The sequence below is a fragment of the Leiobunum rupestre genome, chromosome 2 (genome assembly GCF_980474605.1).
Source record: "Leiobunum rupestre chromosome 2, qqLeiRupe1.1.hap1, whole genome shotgun sequence".
NCBI classification, from domain to species: domain Eukaryota; kingdom Metazoa; phylum Arthropoda; class Arachnida; order Opiliones; family Sclerosomatidae; genus Leiobunum; species Leiobunum rupestre.
This window is the reverse complement of record NC_143385.1, coordinates 75847480-75859808: the sequence shown is the minus strand read 5'-3', so window position 1 is coordinate 75859808 and position 12329 is coordinate 75847480. Positions and strand designations below refer to the sequence as shown.

Here is a 12329-nt window from a genome sequence, read left to right as displayed (position 1 = left end):
TCAATGCATGTTTCCCACCTTCCGGTTTGCCTGTACTATAAAGGTACGATTGTCAGAAGCCACGGCAGTCTGCCCGCGCGATTTTAAAAAGTCGTAGTTTTTAGGGTCTTGATATTGGTGTTTTTTATTTAAAATTATTTATCTACCGCAATTTATATTGTCTTAAGTAACATATTCTACTTACAAAACGTTGACATTTTTTGTAAGAATTTTTTTTTTGAAAGCTGTTTTATTCAGTAACCGCGGAAGTACTCCATGACTAGCTCCTCCTAGGCTCCTACGACTAAAGCATAAATAACCCTACATTACCATGCAAAATGGGGGTGCATTTGGCCCTACCTGCCCCCCAATTCCGCGGCTCCTGCTTTTATTTAATTGTGTACTGTAGCTGACATGGATATTGAAAGCTTAATATGCGTTTTTATATTAAAAATTCATTCTTCTGTCCCCTTCTGACAGAGGACGTAAAACACAATGACATCTACATTATAGAATTTGTATTGTAACAATAAAATATGCTACCAAACAATTTTCTTATACTGTAATAAAACATCATATTTAATTACGACCAAAAATTAAAATAAAGGGAAAACTTCAGTCAAGATTATTTAATTTCAATAATCTTGCTTTAGCCACAAGCGGGCGTGACACGTAGGAGGTTTAACTCTGCATAGTGTAACTAAATACATTTCGGAGAAATGGGACTTCGGTGATATGAGCTTTCGGAGTAAAAGCAAGAATATGTCAATTCGGTGAAAAGGGAATTCGGTGATATGGGAATTCGGTGATATGGGAATTCGGTGATATAGGAATTCGGAGGAATGGGAATTCGGAGAAATGGGAATTCGGAGAAACGGGAATTCGGAGAAACGAGAATTCGGAGATGTGAGGTCACTAAATACATTTCGGAGAAATGGAACTTCGGAGATATGAACTTTCGGAGTAAAAGCAATCCGGAATTATATCAATTCGGAGAAAAGAGAATTCGGTGATATGGGAATTCGGAGAAAGGAGAATTCGGCGTTGTGAGGTCGACCCGTCCCCACGTATCCCCCCGTTGGCGTGGCCGTTACACATATCTCACCCTGATTAATCAGTTATTGTGTGTGTGCTGGTGTCTAAGGCCTCTGGTCGACACCGATGTTTGTGTATCTCAAAAAAAAAAGTATGGCTGCCATCTGTGGATGACCAGCTTTATTTCCTATGAAATAATAATTAATAAAATATTGTAACTGCTTAAGTAGCTGAAAAATACTATACCAAACCGGGTTTAATGTTTAATATGACAAATTTTATCCTATTTTTTTCAATGATTTGTATACATTTTCTTTTATCTTTGCACAAGTTTTATTTGGAATGATTTAGAAACTTGAGCTTAGAGTAAGTGTTATTTTAATTGTGAGAACTAAGCCTCATTTTGTCCACAAAAATTGTTAAACAGTACAGTGTTATAGGTAAAGCCTTATTGAAGCATTGAGACATTTTGGTTTGATTTTTCATTCCACCCACTGTCAAAGGACTTGCCATGGAGTATTTTTGTTATCTTTCTGTGATTCTATGCAAGGAAAACTAAGTAATTATAATTATATGATGGGCTTGTCCTTTTTCTGAAGTGTCATTTAACATTGGAATGCTTTTCCTGAAAATATGGTATCCCGTTGGTCCATTTCTCAGTTTAAATGCTAGTTAAAGAAATATCTAGGCCTTTAAATTTATGTTCCTTTCCTAATCTCTTCTTGACTCCCAGTCTTCTACATTGACTAAATAATTTATTAAATAACGTAATTTCCGTGTGGGATATCTATTTTTATTACTCAAATGATGTACGTGAGTTTCCATTTATTATGATTATCTATTGATATATTAACTGATTGTCTAACAACCAATCTCAAGAGCTGTTAAAGCTACATAGCCCTAGCTCTTCAATACCCTGGAGCAAAAAAAAAATTACATTTTAATTTAATTCTCTCTTGCCTGCCTATAAGCTTAAATATCTCACTTTTTGCATTATAAAAAGAAACCAGTTACATTCAGTTGCAGTAATGCAAACTCTATTTAACTTTGATGAAGATTTCATGGAAGCGTCTACTTATTTTATTCTTGCACTTAAATCTATTACACAATCACCATAGCGTATTCTATTTCATTCTGGAGATTCATTCAGGGTATATTTGTGACTCTTGACTTAACTAAAGCAAATAGTATAAACATAAATAATCTATAAAACATTTTAGTTTACTAAGCATAAATAATATTTAACACGAAGCTGAAATGCTGAGGAATACCACTCCTCTAGATTTGAAATGAAATGCACTACATAGCTAAGACAATGCACTGGAAAGGATGAATGGATTATTGTATAAGCTTAAGGGTGAAGTGGCAAGCTTTAAGTGCTAGCTTGAGCATGTTATAACGACGCTTCCATTTCGTGGCCTAAAAGGGTACAATTTAGTGACAGGTTTTAGAGAACTAGGAGTAAGTTTAAGTTGCATAGCAGTTAGGGGACAAGTTAATACTAGCAGATAATCAAACTATGTGGTCTTAACATACTAATACACTTGAATAAAAATAACAAAACAGAGATTTCATACAGTTACCAAAAATACTTTAAGTTCGCTTTGACTGTTTCTGCGCACAATTACCGCACTTATTACTGCGTGCTTTTCAGCTTCACTTTCTCGCACACCACCTTCTTCCAGAGGCGGACCCGACTTTCGCAACACTTGATATGTTTAACTAGTCCGCTCCTTCCGAAGAAGTCCGTCGTCTTTTAGACGATACTTATTGAATGATCCCTGATCAAGTGAATGCCAATAGCTGTTTTCATACTAGGCGCCCTTGTTTGGTTGGTTGTTCGACACATTGATAGGTGGTGTTGCTGAATGTGGTCGCGTTTATTTCTATTTTTCTCAGCGGGAACTTCTAAAGGCAAACTTTTGGATTAGTGAGCGGAAACATATAAGAAATATTCAAAACTCCGAAAATATACATATTTTCATCCTAAAAAGTTACCAATTCTTTATAATGTAGACAAAACTACGTCAAACAATATTTATCAGTCGTTAAACAATATCAAATGGTGTTTCATTTCTGCATTTTTCGGTATGAAATTCATTCATTATATGATTTGTGGGACATGTTAGTATATCTTAAAGATGTACCCCTTTAAATTTTGTACCCCTTTTTATTACTTTTTCTACCCATTGACTGAAGAATTCGTAACTAATCAAGATCTATGAGTTCAACAAACTTAATGTAATCAGGACTACTAAAAATAATTTATCTAATAGTTAGATAATGTTTTTATAAATCATTAGTGTTTGTCATCCAAATGGGAAAATTTACTTAAATTTTTTTATATTGTATGGACAGACATTTTAGGTACCATGAATTCATTTATATTAGTCTACCTCTACCCTTCACGACATCAGCATTTCTTAAAACTCCACCCCACGGCCTTGTCACTATTGCAGAACATAAATTAAACACTGGAGCCTTAGAATAGCTAATTAGAAATGGGTCAAGCTGTGGGAATAGAGCAGTGATGATGCCGTACCTAGACCGATTTCTTGGGCCAATTGGAGGGTGGCATTTAGAGCGTCTTAAAAATTAATAACCTAAGTCCTGCCTCTATGACAGCATTGTACTAAGGTACATTCCATGTTGATTGATGTGTATGAATAACCTTCTATTCACATTAACATCAACAAATTTCATGAATCAACATAGTTAACTCCCTAAGTATAAATAAATTCTAGAATGATCATTGTAAGATGATTTTTAGTGTTTCTCTCAATACACCTCTTGGTCTGTCAGTATATGCTCATAGACCGAAATGTCAACCAAATTGGCCCAATATTGGTTCCATAAGACTTCCCTTCCAGATAAAATTGTTCTTTTCCACCTTGTGATGGGGTAAATTTAGACAGTAGTACCCACTTATCGTTTCACTAAGCAGGGTTATCTGATTTAAATAAGCTACTTCAATGTATTTATTAAATGTGCAAAATTAGGTTTACTTGCAATGTCAATTTAGAGCAAACTAAAGAAATTTACTTTTAAATCAGTAATTATTTAACTAATATTAATATTAATTTCAATTTATGTTATGGCTGAACTCAAATTAATAAAAAGAGGCATAAAATGTTAATGAAACAAAAAAAAACAATAGAAATCCTATTTAAAAAAAAATCCGGAACTAAATAATTTAATTCGTATAGCAAATCAACTAGCACAATTTTTTTTCTGATCAAGTAGTTAAAAAGGGGGAAAAGAAAATATTGGTATTTTCAAATTTGCAAACTGGTTAAACCGAGCATCATTTTCCTTGATTATTGACTATGAAAGCCATTAAAGAAGAATACCATGTAGGTTTGGAGGTTTGATAAGTGTTTAGTCCTTAAAAAGTTTCTTAAACATGGTATGGGGATTTATGCATTGATACTGTTTATGTTGCATAAAATTTTAATGAGGATATTATATTGAAATTATATGGTACTTCATTAAAACACTAGTTTTACAGATTTATTGTTTTATTTGTTCTAATATCAACCATTTTTAAACAGATACAACATCATGCAAAACAAGAAAGAACTATCGGAGGAAATTCATAGCGTACTCTTTAGTGTTTATGGACATAAAAATTTCAAGTCATCCTTGCAAGAAAGAGCAACTGAAACTGTAGCTGAGGGAAACAAGGATGTGTATATTTCATTTCCAACTGGAGCTGGAAAATCAATGTGTTATCAGCTACCAGTGTTATTAAAGAATGGGAAAGGCATTGCCCTAGTGTTTTCGCCATTGATTGCCCTGATTACCAACCAACTTGCTTATTTACAAGGGATGGGAGTCCAAGCTAAAACTCTTAACTCAACACTCTCCAAAATGGAGCGGGTCAACTTGTTGAAAGATTTACAGTCAAAAGAACCTAAAGTCAAATTGCTCTATGTAACACCGGAGCAAGGTGCCACTAAAACATTTAAGGATGTTTATGATGTAATGGTGAAACATCAGAATGTTCGCTATGTAGCTGTTGATGAAGCTCATTGTGTTTCCCAGTGGGGTCATGATTTTCGGCCAGATTTTTTAAGACTGGGAGATTTAAGAAAACGCCATACAAGCGTTCAGTGGATTGCTTTAACAGCAACTGCTTCTTGTAAGGTTATGGAGGATATTTTTAGTCTCTTGCATTTGAAACAACCAATATCGATTTTCAAGACAGGTTGCTTTCGTTCAAATTTATTTTATGATGTTGTTTTTAAAGATACAGAAGAAAATAGTTTTGACAATTTGCGTACATTTGCTGTAAATTCTCTGGGGTTTGAATGGGATAATGAAGATGTTAAAACTAGGGGATGTGGGATAGTTTACTGCCGAACGCGTGAGGCGTGTGAAGATGTGTCTGTACAGTTAACGAAACTTGGTTTACTGACCAAACCATATCACGCAGGGTTAAAACCTGATGTTAGAACTTCTACACAAAATGATTGGATGGTGGGTAATGTTCCAGTTATAGCAGCCACTGTAAGTTTCGGAATGGGTGTTGATAAAGCCTCCGTTAGATTTGTGGCTCATTGGTCAGTTGCACAGTCCGTATCTGGTTACTACCAAGAGTCAGGGAGGGCTGGAAGAGATGGTAAAAGAGCTTATTGCAGAATATACTATTCAAAGCGTGATAGAGACGCAATATCATTCATTTTACAAAGAGAGTGTCAATCTGCAAAAAATGAAAGAGAAGTTTTAAAAGCAAAAGAAGCCGTTTCTAAATTTGAATCTATGATCAAGTACTGTGAACAAACTAACTGTAGGCACTCAATTTTTGCCAAGGAATTTGGTGACGAATTTAAAAACTGCAAAAGGTGTTGTGATGTTTGTGCTAAACCCAAATTAGCTGAGCAAAGGGTTAGGGAATTTCAGAGCACTATCCAAATAAAACGTACTACTATTCAATATCAGTCTAATGCAGTTGATTGTGAATTATACGAAGGTGGTAGGTTAGGAACTAAGAGAGCCTGGTCAAGGGATAGTGATAATGATGATAGTGATAAGGGAGTGTCGTTTGAGAAAAAAGCCTCAAATGAATTACAAAGTCTTATTAAAAAAGAATTCCAGAAGAGGAAAACTAGTGGTCAGTCTAACCATAAACATAAAGACAATTCCTCTTCCAAAAGTAATGTCTTAGAACCAAAAAATAATTCTATTCCAGAAGTAACACTAACATTAAGGGATAAATACACTAAAATGCTAGAACAAGAAATGCTCAATCATTACAATTCTTGTGAACATAAAAAGAACCTTACAAATCGGGACATTAAAATGTACGCATCAGAAAAAGAATTGGAGGTTTATAAGATACGGAGAAACATTCACATGTACCGTAAAGAATTTGCAGATCTATTCAGATCTCTCAGAGATGCTACTAGACGCCTTGAAATTCATCCTTTATTTTCTAAATATGATCCTCTAGAGGTTAAAGAAAGTATGGATTGCAGAAAAGTTCAACCGAAACAAAAACTCTGCACCCTATTAGACTTTGTTAATAAATCTAAGAATGATGAAATAGCAGCACCCCTCGAATCTGATCCCTACGTCAAGCAACAGATAGAAACAACAGCCGAAGATGATGCAATGTCAGAGAAATGGGAAGCGGCAAAGAGAAACTTACTTTCATGCCCCGCTATACCTCTAGAATGGCAACAAGACAGGAGTACAACGTGGATGAGTTGCGATTCACCAGATGGCAGCACCAGTGATGGAAAAGACATTAAGGTTGATGCTCTTTTAAAATCAAAACCAATGATTCAGTACTTTTTTGAAAGCTTGGAATCTGTTTCTGAAGAAACGAAAAATACTAGTACTGATGAATCAACGCAGTCAAGTATTAGCCACAATACAATTCCTCCTGAAGAGACGTGTGTGTATGAAAATTTGAAAGGGGGATCCACGAGTAAAACTGGAAAAGTACTGGTACATTCCAAAAATTCTCCCCTCACAATCCCTCAAGATACTAAACGAATGAAGTTTGATAATAGATCTATTTCTTCAAATTCTTCAAGCATTCGATCATCTGTGCCTCCATTAAACTCTAATACTGTTACTTACAAATCACAGGCTTCTTTCGATAGAGGACCGTGTGATTTGAAGACAGCCGCAGATTATTTAAGACGACATTTAGATCCCATGTATAGAGAGAAAAGGCTTGACAAAGACTCATTTAAGTTGGTCTGTAAGAAATTATCACACAAATTAGTTGACTCTGGTGATGTATCTAATGCATCGGCTAAAAAAGTAGTTAATGCTTTGTTCAAGGAGCATTCACATTTAACCCCAAAAATTGTTGCTATGCTTTGAGTTTCAATGAAATGTAAATTTTTTTTTGCTGTTAAGTTTTTGCGCTTCTCTTAAGGTAAAAATTAAGTTAAGAATAAAGATACATAACCAGAAATGTTTCATACAACAAATTTGTATAAATAAAATGTACATTTAAGTCAAAAGAAGTGTTTTTCTTAATTTTTTAAGGGTCCAGTTTTGTAAAAGATTATTTTAGAATTTAAGTGATGTTTTTAATACAATTTTTTTAATACTTTTAGTGGCAGTTTAATAATGGTATTCAGTTTGAAATAAACTAATAGAAAATTTGTTGACCTAAGTTGTCCTTATATGCTACTATAACAATGATAGCTAGTAAACAATCATTTTTGCACAATAATGCTTAAAAATACTTGATCTTTATTTGAATGTTATTAAACACTAAAATAAGTTTACCATTTTGGTATGGGGATCAGGAATGAAACAGTTTTAGTGTATTTTTTGCGTATAATGTGAAACAGGAAAAAAAATTATGATGCTTAATATTGATTAACGCTATTTTGGCCTCATCTTTCTTTTCTTACTTCCTCAAGTAAAGTTTAAGCTGGTATCACCTAAATTTGGTAATTAGTATACGAGTATAACTAAGCCGTGGTGTTGCCTTAGGCCTCTCAAAACTTAAAATCTTCAGAGTGAAGGGATGTGAAAGCTAAATAATTTCCTTACCATTTTTATTATTTCCAATGTCAAGGGTAAAATATATTTAAGCGAATTTGTATAGTTCTAATTTCTATTTATTACAGAGATATGCAATGTATTTTTTCATCAATAAATGGTGTTATGTTTTAAAACATTATAAAACTAGTAAACTATTTCTGCTTTTCAAATTTATTAAGTTAATATTTCTTAACATAGTTTCATAGTTGAGGATGTATTTTTAAAACTTGTCGAATTACAGCTTTCACATCTTAATCTCTTAAAATCATTCAAGCAAAAAGTGATAATGGTGTTACACCATTTTGTCTATCATCTAACACTAGTCCTCCAAGGTACAAAATGGATTGCCATCTGTTGTAGTGTTATGAAAACAACTGAACAAAAATAGCACACGACTTATGCTCCATTTACTACTCTTCAGCGTTCAAAATAAATCTTGTGAACTTAGGGTAACCAAGTTCAAAACACCTTCACCACTGTTGTACAGGCCAGGGTTTTATTAACCAGTTGACTTTACTAAATTTAATTTAAATCTCACCCAGTAGGCAACAACACTTGACTAAAATTTAAGATATAAACCAAACCCACTCCCACCAATATAAAAAGTATGCAATCCAACTTGGTCTATTAATAAGGCTGTATTCAGTAACACTAGCGACTACAATTTCTTAAAAAAAAAAAATCTAGGAACATTGTGACGTATGAAGTATACCACCTTGATAAAGTTTTATAACTTTTTATCTAACCATTATAGTTAATCACAAATGATATTCGAAGGTTTGTTTTATTAAATTTATTGCTTAAAATAATTCAAGTCATAGAAATAAATACTTTGTAAGTAATATTTGTTGAATGAAAATGGATGGCGCTATTAATAAAAGTTATGTTAAATAGGTAATCAACAGTTCAGAAATTTATTTTATCATGGGAAATACAAAATCACTTATTTTGCTTGTAAAAACATGTGGGAATTATATTAATTAGCCAAAATTAAAAATTCCATAGTCCCATGCTCAATCCAGATATGGGATTCACATTCTTAATTTTACAAGGGTGGTGAAACCAAGTAATTAATAATTACTTTGTTAGGCCAGAACAGAATCTACAACCTTCCCATGATGAAACCAATCAAGTAAGATTACAAATTAAAAGTGCAGTTCTGTTGGTGGCCCAGGACCATGCAAACATAATTGTGTTGTACGAATTACCTACCTACCAGTTGTTTTCACTGTTCTACTATCACCTCCAATATGGACCCACCTGATAAATTGCTTTGCCAAAACCAAATTTAATACTCATTATTATTATTTTTAATTAAATTCACTACTAACCAAAAAAATTTCAAGTGTTTACTAGTTTTTGTCAAATGGCTGTGACATTGGTAATGCCCAAATGAAATAAATTGACAACCATCATTAGAAAGTTAACAAATTGGGGTTGCTAAAAAGATGCTTCTCTGAATTTTCCACATTTGACAGACAAAATACTGTTTTTTTGTTTCATTTTAAAATAACTACTTTTTTAAACACCAAAAGTTTATTATTAATTGAAAAATATTATTATATACTGTTTCATCAGTTAAAACCTAATGATAATTAAACTACTTCGGTGACAGAGCCACTGTACAAAAATTGCAAAATCCTCTTAAACCTTTGTCACTACAAGTTGGATTTCAAACTTAATGCATATTGGAATTGTTCTACAAAAGTTAGTTTACAAGTTTATGTAAATGTATCATTTTTATACCAAACGACCCATTTCACAGCCATTTGCATGGCTTCTTGGATGAGAGTCAGGTCAAGCTTTGTCTTGAGATGGATGGTCAGCCAGCTAAAACTCATAAGGGATTGAAGATCTGCAAACGTTGGTGTTCCACACCAAATACCTGAGGTTATATTCCCTTTAACTATCTGAAATCAAAATATTGATATTTTATGCATAACTGAGATATTTCTTGATCAATCTATTCCCGACTCAGTCTTAGCTAGAGATTCAGGCTTAGTTTTTATCGTAAGGATTGATTAAATATAAATATAAATAAAACATGTGGTGGTGGAATTATGATATATTATCTCAAAGTGTTGCCAGTTACAATATATGAAACCTCTGATAATAATTCTATTTGGATTGAAATCATTTATAAAAATTCTCCAAAGCTCTATGTTAGCTGTTATTACAGAAGTCCATATAGTGGCGTAGATACAATTTGAGATTTACAACCAATTTTGGAAGGCCAACATAAAATGATTCTCATGGGAGATTTCAATCGTGATCTGTTGGCTAAGCCTTTATCGAAGAAAACCAAACTGTTAAAAAATATAGTAACAACTCTGGACCAGTTAATTAAGTCTCCAACTCGGATTACTATAAATACAAGTAGTCTTATTCATCATCTCTATGCCTCTGATCCGCCATTTACTACAAACATTACAAATGAAAATTGTGGCTTTTCTGATAACCTAATTTTGTGTCTATATAAACGTAAATGTCCAGTTAATCCAACCCATTTTGTATTTACGCGAAACTATCACAATTTTAATAGTGAATACTTAAAATCACATGTTGCTCGAGCCATAATCTCTTCTGGACTGATAACAGAGTGTAGAAGCCATCTGAATTCTGATGTCAACATTACATGTCAACAGTTAACTGACGTAATAAAATCATAACTTGATCACCATGCGCTGAGTGTACAGAAGAGTACATGCGAATCTACCTCAATGACTAACACCTAATATAAAGAATATTATACCTCTTCGAAATCTCCATTCCAGGAAGCGTACTGGTTACAATTCAACTTACCACGCAACCCAATTTAAATCATACAGAAACCAGGTTATAAATGAAAGACAAAAAAAGAACTTCTTTGCTGAAAAGTTTTCTATAGCAAAAAAATATATCTGATACCTGAAAGCTCAAAGACAAATGTTTAAAAAAAACCGAAAAATCAAAATAAAATTATACTAATGAAAGATGGGAATTTATTGAGAGATTCTGGAGATATAGTAAAGTGTTTTAGTGGTCACTTTGCTTCTGGACAAATACCTTTGCAGGGGTCATCGCACCATCATGCTACAACCACGAATGAAAGATGTAAAACAATCTATTAAGGTGCTTCGAGGCACAAAGGCTGTAGGACAAGATGGAATTCCAACATCCATTCTAAAAATATTACAAGATGAGGTTGCTCTGCCTTTAACTCCTATAATAAACATATCAATAAATACATCAACCTTTCCTGATCTAAGGAAAATCGCCAAAGTTATACCAATTTTTATGAATCATGTACTTTAGTAAACAAGTCATTATAGGCTGGTATCGTCCATGTGTGTGTGTGTGTGTGATCGGGTATGACTGGGAACGTGAAAAAACGTAGCCAAGCTGGCAAAATTCCTCTTAGTCTGCGTTGTGTAGATAATCAAAAGCGCTATACAACGGAAAATTGACCTGGCAACACTGGTTGAAGTATATATTCGTTTCGGCTTCCTGGCTAGAAACATAGACAATAAATATAAAAATATGGCCGAACGACGTTGAGAAAATACGAGCATTCAGGCAAAATGGGTTTAATTTCTAGTCAAATTTAAAGATAAGTCATAAATAATACAAAATATAGTTTTTGCAATAAAATAATTAGCGATTTGACCTGTATGTAATTGTAATTTAATTATTTCTGGCTATTTCGTTCTCAATTCATCGTTAAGACTTGGATCCATTTGTATATATACGTATTTTGCTTTTCAAACATAAATTGCAACGGAAAGGCAAGTGCAATGGTTAAGGATGCGCGCTATGAAGCGAACGGGCGTGTGTTAGAGCCCCGCTTCCGCTAATCTATTTTGAATAGATTTTTTTCATTTTAATTTTACTTTCAGTTTGAACATTTTATCTGCTTTTTATATCAAATAATTTATATTACTGAAATTCCTCGAATAATATTACATAAATTCCTCGAATTCATTCACTTGTCATTTTAATTCATTTTGGGCTCCCAACGCCATCTCGTTACAAAAAAAAACTAAGAATTTTGGAATTGCTGTATTTTTCAATAGGTGTTTCTATAAAATAAATCAATAAAAAAATTAAATGTATGAAATGTTTTTCCCCGCGTCACGAGCTTAAGCTTTTTCGTGCTTTATTGGCAAGCGCGTTTCGCACGTCGACTTCAAATACCAAAATATTTATCGACTCAAGCGCGCGTTCTCTATCTTCAATAACTTTAGCTATTGACGTGGTAAAAACATTTACACGTGACCTAACGTATTTTATAGAAACACCTATTATAATTATTTATAATAGTATTT

At 33.3% G+C, this 12329-nt stretch overlaps 1 protein-coding gene across 3 annotated transcripts; it reads left to right on the top strand.

The window, feature by feature from the left end:
- Window positions 1-1166: 1166 nt before the first annotated feature.
- On the top strand, window positions 1167-7563 carry LOC149959034 (uncharacterized). Of its 3 annotated transcripts, XM_090166382.1 has the most exons (3): window positions 1252-1380; window positions 1455-1573; window positions 4566-7563. In XM_090166382.1, the coding sequence occupies exon 3, from the start codon at window positions 4576-4578 to the stop codon at window positions 7348-7350; it is 2775 nt and encodes a 924-aa protein (XP_090022508.1). In that variant the 5' UTR covers window positions 1252-1380; window positions 1455-1573; window positions 4566-4575; the 3' UTR covers window positions 7351-7563. The 3 variants fall into 3 exon arrangements, with proteins under 3 accessions (XP_090022506.1, XP_090022507.1, XP_090022508.1); XM_090166380.1 differs by lacking the exons at window positions 1252-1380; window positions 1455-1573 and adding an exon at window positions 1167-1228; XM_090166381.1 differs by lacking the exon at window positions 1455-1573 and having other exon boundaries at window positions 1251-1380.
- The last annotated feature ends 4766 nt before the right edge of the window (window positions 7564-12329 follow it).